The sequence below is a fragment of the Ambystoma mexicanum genome, chromosome 2p, assembly GCF_040938575.1.
Source record: "Ambystoma mexicanum isolate Mex_15411 chromosome 2p, UKY_AmexF1_1, whole genome shotgun sequence".
Classification (NCBI taxonomy): domain Eukaryota; kingdom Metazoa; phylum Chordata; class Amphibia; order Caudata; family Ambystomatidae; genus Ambystoma; species Ambystoma mexicanum.
This window is the reverse complement of record NC_090923.1, coordinates 1,057,224,507-1,057,237,248: the sequence shown is the minus strand read 5'-3', so window position 1 is coordinate 1,057,237,248 and position 12,742 is coordinate 1,057,224,507. Positions and strand designations below refer to the sequence as shown.

The window sequence follows — 12,742 nt, the reverse complement described above, 5'->3', positions numbered from 1 at the left end:
CTAGGCCCAGTGACATTGAGAACGCCAAGTGCATGGGGAAGGGAAAAATGGGGACAGTACATGGGAGGGGGGAGAAAGTGGAAAGTGCAGAGCATAGGAGAGAAACAAGATAAATAATAAGTTAATGAATAAATGGTGGGGGAGCGGGGCGGACAATACTTTGGCACATGCCCTGTTGTTCACACTAAAACATACACATGAATGTGGTGTGCGAGCGGAGTGGGAAGCATATTCCATCCTGAGTGCATCCCTTATTCATAAAATGATGTTGCATGGGATACCCTACATCTGCGACTCCTTCTACTGGATATGGTCTGCCCTGGTGGAGGCCAGGCCCAGCAGAAAGCACGATTCAGAAACGGGTCTTTTCATACCCCGGCTTGCATGGCCATGCCTAGAGCGGAAATGCTCATGGCAATCATGAGCCTTACCCTTCGTTTTTGCCTTTCAACGCCTGTAATATATTGTTTGCACTGAGTGTCAAAAATGCAAGTTGTTGCACCTCATTTACGCTACACGTACGTGCTTAACTTAGAAATCTAGACAGGCACAGTGGGATTCATTAAACTTACACTGGTGCAAGTGCAGTTATGCGCTATGGCAAAATCCGCCCCAGTACAATAAAAGTGTTCTTTTAACGCATTGTGGCCCCCAGGGCCATATTTGTCCTATTGATAATAAGGCATGGCGTTTTCCATGGGCAATTAATTGCCCTGATGCGAAAATGCATTGAAAGTATGAATGTTAGCCCTAGTGCCAATACCATAACTTGCAACGTTGCACCTTTCTGTACCAAGACTTATGCAGGGCCTTCAATGGGGCTTGAAATTAGTGCTTTGAAATGCTTGCCTTATAAGTTGCCTTTTGACACTGGTTCCTCCACATCAACCACTTGCTGACAAAGGAGGATTTAAAGATTTTCAGTGGGCATTGTGTTTCAGCTCCCTGCTGGCTGGCCGTCTTGTGATAATCAGCGGCTATTAACTCCTAGCTGTATTTCTTTGTCTGCATTATAATGTATGTACCAAACGGGTGCCTTAGACTGTTTTCCGCTCTAAGTAATCATCTTCAGCCATGCCTAGGTAAAGAAAACATAAGTGTTATCAGGTGGCTAGACTGGCCTGCATTGAATATTGGGCAGTCTAGCCAGTAATAACACTTATGGTGCACAGCTAGTCTGGATATACATTCCGTGGCATGTTTCTTTTTTTTTTAGTGGCTGTGAGTCCTTATATGGTAATACTGGCCCAGATGCCTTTGGGTTTGGCGCGCTTTACATATGCTGAATAAATAAATAAAATAGATTGATTGCAGTCTCCATGGACATTCTTCAGTTCAAAAATTAATCAGCCACCACTGAACATCATCTACCTGTCACTGTGTATGATGTGTGTTTTAATGTGCACAAAGGGGCAGGGCAGTCCTCCCTAAAGCTGGCGTCACACCACCCGCCGTCATGCCATCCTATATATATTTATGCATAAAAATGTTAGTCTGGAGTGAACTTGTCTTCAGTAGAGAAACATAATTTAGCTGTAGTTGATTTGCTGTCATAATAAAGAACCATATTTGGGATCCTCCACACACACCAGGGAGAGTTATCGCATCTCCTGTTTGCGGCGGCGCCGCTGGTGGCCCAATACAAAAAATCATTAGGGGGCCTCACCAAACATTTTGCCCCGGCCTTGCCACACTTTGTGACAGCCCTGCCTCCTGCTCTTGTCTTCATGATTACACACAGCTGCTTTCTTTCCAAGGAGAGAGTCTTCCCTCTTGGCGAATCTCAGCTCTTGGAATTCTCGGCTTTTCCCTGGTGTCGTCATTTTCTTTGTCAAGTGTTTTTCCATTAGGGCTCTGCTTCTGTCTCTCCATGGACCTTCTTATGCGGATTTCTTTACGTCCCGTCTCTCGTCGCCATTTGTAGGGTTCTTACTTCTAATGTATTTAAATAAACTTCTTACAAATTCAGATTTGTGTTCACTTGTGATGTACTGGTTATACAGAGCTCAGCATTGCATTCTCATATTATGGCACATTTAACCAACCGCTTCGAACGGTCTCCACGGCCAGAATGTTCGGGCATATATGGTTCTACCCTAGGGTGTGCTCCTTCATTACATAGCATGTGAGGTCAGCACCTGGCGGCAGCGCCTGGTGTCCCACCTCACTACATAATGCCCCTGTGCCATTGAAGACAATTCCAAGTGCTTCCCCTTCATAGTATCTGCCAAGTTGTGGAGCTGCCTCTTTGCTTTGAATCCTTATTTGTGTATGCTTGCTCCACAAATCAACCATGTATTGGGAAGTGAGAAGTAAACTCACTGAAAGTGAGTGTGTTTGTTTGTTTCCTCATTTATAAGGCGCACCAAACCCTCGGGTAACTGGGGGCAAAGATTACAAGGTTACTTTAAGCTTCATGTTACAGACATTGCATGATATATACATAAGGTACAAAATTGGGAGTACAAAGAGTCCAAAACAGATGATACAGTATGGGAGACTATATTGCAAGCATCAAGGTAGATAAAAGGTCAACAGGATAGTCAAGAACAAAGTGAGAACTATAGGTTATAGTGTAAAATTGTGTGGAAAGTGTAAGAACTAAAAGTATATGATTAACTGCAGAGAGGTCCAAGGGAAAACAGTAAAGGGTTAGGCAGCCGACAGTAGCCATGGCCTTTTACCACACTACGCTCTATGCTAAATCTGTCTCTTGGATGCTGCAGTGTGCGCCCCCTGGCTACAGGGTGCATTCAGGAGCTTTGCATCATCACATCGATTCCCAGAAGTAAGATGCGAGGTTGGGGACACTACATACCTCTGTCAACTGAACTCACACTCTTGTGTTGTAAGATATCACATCCCATCCTATAGGAAGGGTCTCATTATTGGAATAGGAAGGATTGAGATTTCACATCTCAGGCTATGGGAAGGGTCTCATGTTTGGAATGGGAAGGAGTTGGATATCACATCTCATGTTATAGGAAGGGTCTCAGGTTTGGTATTAGAAGCATTGAGATATCACATCTCATGTTACAGGATGGATCTCAGGTTAGGAATGGCAAGGTGTTGGATATCACATCTTATGCTACAGGAAGGCTTTGAATCCATTTATTAGTGGTTGTTAGGTTTATTTACCACCCAAATTAGAATACTGCCTTTGTCACTGCAATAAGATGTAGTAATTTATATATAAACTAGGTTCAGAGCAGTAAACCACATTTTCTTTTTTTACAGATAGGAAGCCGAGAGTTTCGGCCGTGCACAGGTTAGAAACAGATCTGCTAGTGATACACCCAAGATTTTGAGCAGCCATTAACGATGTCTGCGGTACTTCCCAAGCGCAAGTCTGTGCAGACTTCATTGTTTGACTACTTGCCATCAGCGAAAAGATGTAAGGTGGAGGAGGCTGCCACCATTCTGAGTGGGGATGAGGAAGCTAGCCCAGTCAATTCGAGAAGTGAGGCACCAGAAATATGCCAGGATTCTTGCGCTAAGGAGGCCAGTAGCTCCAGTGCATCTCCCGCTACACTGCAGCCTGTGCCAGAAGAGCCTCTTCTAACCCCTGATTGCTGGAGCGTGCAGCAATGGTGCTATTTTAAGGGGGAATATGAATGGATTTTTCTGGCTTCAGGCCACATTGGATGCTCTGTGTGTAGGGACGTGAAAGCAACAGGTGGCTTATCCGTGCACTCCTGTGGGCAAGGTTTGCGCATAAGCATGGAATGGGCCGATGGAAAGGTGGGTCCTTCAGGTTTTGGCAAACATGCTAGGCAGAAGCAGCTCCGAAAGAAGATTATGGAGCACAAGTCAAGTGGTGCTCATAAGGCATCACAAGACATTCTAACAGCGCGAAAAAATAACCACTTGACAGAAGTCATGCAGCAAAGCAGTGGCAAACATTTGGAAAGCACATGCAGAGTGTTTCACACTGTTTTCTACTTGACCAAAAAGAATCGGCCATTCACAGATCACCCTGATTTGGTGGACCTCCAGGAGGTGAATGGTGTTGAAATGGGTCGTGTGTTGCGCAGTAATGTTACTGCAACAGAGATAGTGAGACATATTGCATCAGAAATGCAAAAGAAGTTAGTGTGTTATATCAGAGAACACAAGCCAAAGATTTCTGTGTTTGTGGACGAGAGCACCAATGTCAGCAACAAATCAACTTTGATTATTTATCTGCGGGGTCTTTTCGGGGCTCATTGTAAACCAGTCACCATTTTCTTTGGTCTAGTGGATCTCCAAGAGACAAATGCCTTGGCCATAAAGGAAGCTCTGCTGGGGTATTTTGAGAATGTTGGCATCACAAAGACCCTGTTGCATGAGATCTGGATTGCTATTTGTTCGGATGGTGCAGCTGTAATGTTTGGTAGCAAAGGGGGGGTGATAACATTATTGCGAGCGGAATTCCCAAATCTTGTGTTATCGTGGCGTTGTCTAGCCTTGAACTGGCCGTTGGGACACTATTGATGATGTTGGTGGGGCCAATCATTTTAAAATGTTCATGGACTCTTTATATGCCACATACAGCATGTCACCAAAAAACACAAGACAGCTACAAATGGCTGCCAGTGATCTGGGTTTGCAGCTGCAGAAGATAGGGAAGATGCTGGACACACGATGGGTTGCATCAAGTTATAGGACGGTTCAAGCTGTTTGGAACTGCTTCCCTGCTTTGTGTAAGCATTTCGGAGAAGCTGCTAAGGATCTCTCAAGACCCACAAGGGACAGAAGCAAATATGATGGTCTGCTTAAGAAGCTTACCTCCAACTCTTTTGTGAAAGATTTAGGGCTTATGTGCGATGCCCTTCAAGAACTGAAAGACTTGTCTCTGGCTCTTCAGAGCCGGGATATCACAATTGTGGATGCACACAGACTCTTGGTGGGGCAAGTACGGAGATTCTTTGCGATGAAAGAATCTCCGGGGGAGTTTGCTTCTACTGCTCAGAGTGCAGTTGATTGTGGACACTTCAAGGGCGTTCATATTTCCCAGGGAAGGGCAAACTCTGTGTCTCTGAATGAAAGGCAATTTTATCAAAGCCTTTCAGTTAACCTTGCCAAAAGGTGTGCTCCAGACTTGGATAAAGAACTTGTAGCCAGTTTCAGTGTCTTGGATGCAAAGAATTTACCGAATGATGAAGACATTGTACTTTATGGTGAAAATGAGATTCAGAGACTGTGTACGAAATTTCAACTCCCAATCAGAGACACCATCCATGCCTTCAGGGATTTTAAGGACTTTGGTGGCAAAAGGTGCCCTGAAGCATTTAGGGCTTTGGTTGCTTGCATGGAAACGTTGCCCGCAAGTAATGCAGATTGCGAAAGGGGCTTCAGCGCCATGAATTTAATTGCTTCGCCAAGCCGAGCATCCCTCCATGTGGCCACTATTTCCTCATGTTTATGGCTGAAACTTAATGGCCCTCCAGTAAAAGCATTTAAGCCATTGTCCATTGTAAAAAGCTGGCTGGCAAAAGGGAGACGAACAGCTGAGGAAACACACTGCGAGCAAGCTCATGCAAAGAAGGACTCCCTTGAAGATTATTATGTGGGGTTCTGGGAAATCGTCAATTAATTGTTTACACATTTGAATGCACCTGTTAATGTACTTCAACACCTATCCTTTTGTCAACGGCCCAGTTAAGGGTCCAATACATAATCAACTTGAGCTTTGATTTGTTATACTTTAAGCCACGTAGCAAGCAGTCTGCTACACAATATGTACTTAGTAATGTTGGCCCGACCAGTTGGGAAATTGTCAATTAATTGTCTACACATTTGAATGCACCTGTTAATGTACCTCAACACCTATCCTTTTGTCAACGGCCCAGTTAAGGGTCCAATAAATAAACACCTTGAGCTTTGATTTGTTATACTTTAAGCCATGTAGCAAGCAGTCTGCTACACAATATGTACTTCGTAATGTAGGCCCAACCAGTTTTACCATGTTGCATTTAGGCCCCGCCCACCAATTTGGCCACGCCCATCATGTCTTAGGCCACGCCCCCAAATGAGGGCCCCCCCTCAGTTTCTTACCCCACTTAAAGCACTGGGTAAGATGGCATGGGTTAGGGGGTCTTCGCTGGGATCAGTTGCTTCCTATGTTGGCTGGATTGAGGGAACGCTATGGGGCTCCAAAGGTGTTGATTATTCATGCGGGGGAGAATGACCTGGTAAGGGATATGGGGGTGGCCCTGCTAAGGAAAATGAAAAGGGATTTAGTCTGGGTGTGGGAAATGTGGCCTCAAGCAGCGGTGGTGTGGACTAAGTTGTTGCCAAGGCGAGTTTGGAGGGGAGCGAGAAGTAAGGGAGCAATAGAGCGGGCTAGGAAGGGGATAAACAGAGAAATGGTTAAGTTTTGTGCCTTGGTGGCGGTACAGGTTATGGACCATAAGGAAATAATATAAGAAGGTTTCATGATCTTTAGAGAGGATGGGGTACACTTGTCGCTTTATGGGAATAATCATTATCTGGCGGACTTGGGCTCTTGGCTGGGAGATTGGGTGAGGAGCTGGAGGTAAACAAAATTGATGGGTGGGGGTGGGGCAGAAAGAACACCTCGGGGGAGGGTTTTTCTGGTGCCGGGGGCATGGCTCCTTTTGAAGTGGGGGGAGGGAAGCACAATGGGGGAATGACACAGGAAAGGATGGGGTGGCGCTGTTTGCACAAGCGGGCCACCCCGGGGGAACAGGTATTGAGCCTGGAGGGGCATGGCCCCTGGGAGAAAGCGGGACGCCTGGAAAAGGGGTAAGGAGACGGTAGGATCCAAGGGATAGTTAGGTAGGAAATGGCTTTATTTAATTATTTAATTGTTGGGGGAAAATGAAAATGTTTAATTATTTAATTGGTTGTTTAAAATATTTCTTTAGTTTGTAAGGCCATGGAGCCAGGTAAGCGTTTAATTGTAAGCTTTGGCCTGTCACATTAAAGCGACCTTTTCCACTTTTAAATCAGTCTGGGTTTTTGTGCAGTAAGCCAAAAGGGGGGCCCCGGAGGGAACGCGAAGCGTTTCCCCCGTGGAGTTTTTTGGCGCTGCACACGGCCAGCGAGTGGCCGTGGGGGGGAGAGCGCCTCCCTAGGGTATTTAAGGGCTCAGGGAAGGTTCGGGAGGCAGGCGACGGTTGGACTTGATGATTGTCCCACCCTCCCACCCCTTCATTTTGGGCTAGGCTGGTGTCTGGTTTTATTAAATGGGGGGGGCATGGTACTTGGGGTTCTGCTGGGGGTTTTACGTGCCATGTCAAGTTTTTTTAGGGGCTTTTTGGGGGTCTGTTAAGGAGTCAGGGGTTGGTAGTTTTGTGTGACAGGTCGGGGCATTGTGAAGTTGTGATGTAAATTTCTGTTGCTGATGTGGCAGGTCAGTCTGGCTGCAAGTCATAGGAAGGGGGAGATTGGTGTAGAGGGGAGTATGAAGGGTATTGAAGTGGTTCTGGGCTCCGGGGGTATGGACCCTTTTGATGTGGGGGGAGGGAAGCACAATGGGGGAATGACACGGGAAAGGATGGGGTGGCGCTGTTTGCACAAGCGGGTCACCCCGGGGGAACAGGTATTGAGCCTGGAGGGGCATGGCCCCTGGGAGCAACCGGGACGCCTGGAAAAGGGGTAAGGAGACAGTAGGGTCCAAGGGATAGTTAGGGAGGAAATGGCTTTATTTAATTATTTAATTGTTGGGGGAAAATGAAAATGTTTAATTATTTAATTGGTTGTTTAAAATATTTCTTCAGTTTGTAAGGCCATGGAGCCAGGTAAGCGTTTAATTCTAAGCTTTGGCCTGTCACATTAAAGCGACCTTTTCCACTTTTAAATGAGTCTGGGTTTTTGTGCAGTAAGCCAAAAAGAAATGAGACATCAGAGACATGGAGTCTGCCGCCATTCAAAGGCATGTGCATGTAGAGGATCCCTTTATTAACCTCCTTTCATGAGAAATTCATGAAGCATAATCTTAAAAGGGCAAAACATATTCTGAAAGGGGAAACAACAAAAGCAGGTGCTAACAGGAGACATATTCTATTGCAATCCATTGGTTATCCACCTGCATAAAAATCTCTTGCAGACGTAAAACCCAATGCTCTCCCGCGACTAAGGAGGAAAGCAATGTGGAGATGCTGTCTCTGCTTTGCAGCCCTCCTGCACTTCGAAGAGGCAGCATAGACGATAAACATAGATGATAGTGCCATCTTGTGGGGACCGAACATCAGTATTGTCACTCAAACATTTCCATGCACACTTAGCGTGAAAAATCAGTCCTGGAAACCCCAGCAGGGTCTGGGCTTGAGAGCACATTTTAGACCCTGACGAGGCTGAGCCCTGTCTATTCTTGGCCTGCTTAAAGCCCTACTGATGCCTTCCACAGTGAAGAAAATTTGGCTTTTCAACATAAATCTTGCTGAATACACATCCCTTGAGACTAAAGAAACTGTGCCCTCCTCTAAAACACTGACATTACCTGGTTTGTGGACCGATTGGTGCAAAGTGAATATCCAATATGGTGACCATCTCCTGATGAAACAGAGGAACATGGGAAAGGGCACTGTAAGAAGGGACTTGTTGAGAACCATACCCAGGTCAGGAGACACAGCTTCCCACCTCAGAGTTAGGTGAAGACACTGAAGTAACACAGGGGAAGTAAGGGGCCCTAACGTCAACACAGAATATACTCGCATTTCAGCACAGGCCAGGAGGCACGCATGAGGGCAAGAAGAGCTGGTTAGTTGCAAAGTACTAGCAGCCCAGTGGAGAAGAAGGGCATAGACAAGCGCAGATAAGGGTGACCCTGGGGAGCACACAGTTCACGTTGCTCCCCGGGGAGATTTTGAGCACTGCACACCGGTCAGCGATAGAGATAGAGAGTTCTCTTATTTTGTCTAGGCGAAAATAATTAAGGGGAACATCGGTGGGGGTTCGGAACTAATTTGTTTGACGTCAGCAGAGGGCTGGTGGGCAGACTGTATCGAGGAATCAGGAGTAAAATGAGCAGGAGGACAAAGTGCAGGAGGGTGTGGCAATAAATAAATAAATAAATTAGGTAAAAGGGTCCAAGGTGCTAGCAAGGGCCTATTATGGCTCAGAGGAACAGATTATGTGGGGGAGCAAGTGGGTAGATGGGTCAAAAGGAGGTGAAGAGGATGGTGAAAGGGGGGTATTGGCAAGGTAAAGGGAGAGATGTTGGAAGAAGTGGGGTGAACAAGGTTTAGGACACAGTGTCCAGGGGGGTTGTGCGTCATAGGGATGCTGGTGCAGGTTTACGATGGTTTAACGGTGGGGAAGTTTGGGAAAGTGAAGTTGGTGTTAAAAATAAAAGAAAGGTAAGAAGGTATTGGTTATAAAAGGGGAAGGGAAGGGGCAGAGTTGTGCCCTGTTATGAAAAAGCACACTGGGCAGACACGTAAAGAATCGGAATAGGTGCTTGTTACCCGGCCAAGGGTGCGAGAAAAGGACACCAGGGAAATGTGGTAGGGGGTTGGGTTTTGTGAGAGCATGAGGGGCAGGGGAAAAGGAAGACATTTGTTGGGGTTACGTTACGTGGGGTCAGCAGGGATTTGCCGGACGGGGGATTTGGTGAGCAAGGAGGAGGAGCAGGGTTTGAAGTTCAAGGAAGGAATAGGGGCGAAAGGGAGTGCAAGGAATATAATGGCAAGCATTAGGTAGGGAAGATGAGGAGTTGAAGAGTACAGTAAGGGGTTCGATTTCAATTACGTGTGGTGCTTAATTTGTCTTTCCTTTGACTGTTATGACAGGAGATGGTTTTCTGAAGAAGAGAATAAGGGTCTGGTGCTCTATGGAGGGTGTCTATTAATGTAGGGGCATAAAGGCTTTAATGCATTTTGGCTACCGGGGTCTTTCCCAGGTGATTTTAATTGGTGGCAATGGAAGGGAATGTTGGCTATTATGATTGTGTAGAGAGGCAGGGTGGCCATGGCGGTCGAGGGTCAATTGTTATATATGAATTTACAAAGGTTTTTTGTGATGGCAGGGGGGGTTGGCCATCAAGGATGGGGCTGGGTAGGGACGCTTTCAACGGGTAGAGGGAAGGGCATAGAATTGTTTATAGTGGCATTGTGAGCAATTTGAAGGGGGTTTGGGGGTAAGGGAGGGAGGAGAAATCACAGAGTAAGGATTAGTAAAAGAATGGTTCTTTCAGTTCGGGCATTTTAAGCCTGGGTGTCAGGATTGTGGGTGGGGTAGTGTTTCTAAAAAACATTTTTTTTAATCGTATGAGACTCAATGGGAATGGGGACTTCCAATTTACCGGTGCCTGACTTTCCGGAACGCCGGGGTTGTAATCCCCCAGTGGTACCGGCAAGCCAGGCGCTGGTAAATTTTACATGTCTGGCGGCAATACGCCGGTAGCACCGGCCCGGTTACCGCCGGACTTGTAATGAAGGCCAATGTAAACCTAAATCTGACTGTTTATGATCTATACTTTTTTGCACCAGCTAATTCCTGCAAATTAAAAATTCCTCTGCAGATCCGGCAGCAATAATATTAGTTTACTTCTTGGGGAACTGGTAGTCGGGTGCCACTGACCCAAAAATACCCACGGAGCTCTCCGGATGATAGAAGGGGCAGGCTTCCTATTTTTTTTGTTTGGAGTTATTGTACTTCTTCTGCCCTTTGGTTGAAAGTATTTACATGTTTTTGTGGAGTACAAATGTCTGGTGCGACTCTTATTTGTAGAGCTCACTTTGGTGTTAACTTAATCAATGAAAATGAACATCTTCCCACCATTGTGTCACAAAAAAAATGCCCTGAGTAAAATTCAAAGTTTTAGAGATGCACTCTTGTTTCTACTCAAGAAGTATAAGGATATGAGTTTAAATGAAAATCCCAAGGATTTTAAACACTGCATCATGTTCTAGCTTTTACCACTAAATACAAAGTATGTTTTATCAAAAGGAAATATTTTCGGGACATGCTGATTTCTAGCTACAATAAACTGCATGTCTTTCATTTAAACACATCAAATCTAAACAACTGCTTACTTGCCTAACAGAATTCACAAATAAGCTACTCCGATTTAGTCCTGCCTTAAACCTGGACTGGCATTTTTGATTCACAAAGTATTTACTACGTGTACATCTGACATACCCCTGACTTATTTCTAGGTCAGAGTTAGTTCATTGTTACTTCTAGCAAATCTGACTTAAGTCAGAGTTACTCCCAGTAGCTTCTTTATGGTTATGCCTCGTAGATTTGAGGAAGAATTGGGTACAGTGAGCGTGATCTGCGGTGAATTGATCATTTTCAGGGAGGTGTGTGATACATGTGGGGATTAGGGAGATCAATCGACCAATAATAGTATTTGTTCACTTTGCTCAAGGTGAACACCAATAAAGGCTGATCCATTTCCTTATCTCCACATAGGATGAAGCAAAAGCCCCTCCTGGAGAAAAACCTGGACAGCGAGCAGATGGCACTGTCACAGCAAGAGGACCATACTTGCCAGGATCATTTTTTAACAGGATATAAGGCAAGGGAGAACATTAGAATCCACCCTGTCACTGTTACTGCCACTGTCACCAAAATCACACAGCAGGACAACAATTCAGAAACCAGATCCAATTTTCCTTGCCAATTTCAGTAAAAATCTCTTTCTTGGCAACAAACCGTGTTACAACGCAGACCCAAACGTTTGAATTCTCTCCACCATGCAGAAAATATAAGGTGTGCATCATGGAACATGACCTGCAGCCATCGTCCTCTTGGCTTTGACCACTGTACACCTCCGCAAGCGAGACACACAATAATGCCACATGTGGCTGGGCCCTTGGAGATCGCAGCCCTCCTATACGCTCAGGGGACACTAGCTTGCACTACGGTAACTCCCTCTGTGCCTGCACTCTCCTGTCTGGAAATGGCTTTGGTCTGCTGCAGCCCACATCTACGGGAACACATGGGGCGTGAAGATCAGGCTGCTGATGGCATGAACAGCAGCAAGAATCAAGCCGAGCCAGACAGGGTATTGATTTTATTATTTACCAGAAGCCTTTGGAATATGAAGATCTTTCCTGACGATTAGGATTTATGAGAACAGCGTTGCACTCTGTGATATGGCATTTACTTTGTATTTGAAAATTACAAATACAATTACAAATTAAAACATAATCAGAGTTATCGTGATCAATTTGTTCTCCTTTCTCGAGTTATGTTTTTGTGCATTTATTTGTACTCATCGTCCCTCTGACTCTGTACATATAATTGACATATTCTTTAAAATAAAGCACAGCTCTCTATGGTGCAGGTTCTATACACATTTTTGGGTTTAGGACATACACATTTGGCTAAAACAATGCTACATAGAACGAAGTAGGGAAAGGGATTTGATAAGCGATTATATGGTTGGCATAGCAGTTGGCAATGTCTGTGGCATGCAATCGCTGCAGCACAAATTGTTAATTTGTGTTTCATTCCACCTGTGTTAATCAAAAAGCACTTGTTTTACTGTATTTGATCATCTTCCTGGTTTTCATGTCCATGTGTGTATCATTCATAAGGCTGTCTGGGGCCAGGGACCATGCTCTGTGCAACTTGCTCTTACTAAATACTCTCCTTCTAGACCTCTACGTTCCTCTGGTACCAACGCTCTGTGTGTAAAACGTTTCGCTAAACCGAGGGCCGGAGGCCGATTTCTTTCCTCAGCTGGCTCCCTCCTATGGAACAGCCTCCCTCTTCCTCTTGAGCCGGATCTCCTCAAATTCCAGAAGTTCTTCAAGACTTTCCTTTTCACCCCCTCCTCCCTTCT

General features: G+C 45.4%; 1 protein-coding gene across 1 annotated transcript in view; it reads left to right on the top strand.

Moving 5' to 3' along the window:
• The window catches only part of LOC138567102 (solute carrier family 22 member 20-like), a 645,277-nt gene extending 633,242 nt beyond the window's left edge, over nt 1–12,035 (top strand). Inside the window, exon 10 of the mRNA XM_069644972.1 lies at nt 11,365–12,035. Coding sequence (XP_069501073.1) covers nt 11,365–11,584 — 220 coding nt within the window. The 3' untranslated portion in view covers nt 11,585–12,035. The remainder of the gene's footprint in view (nt 1–11,364) is intronic.
• Nucleotides 12,036–12,742: the final 707 nt, after the last annotated feature.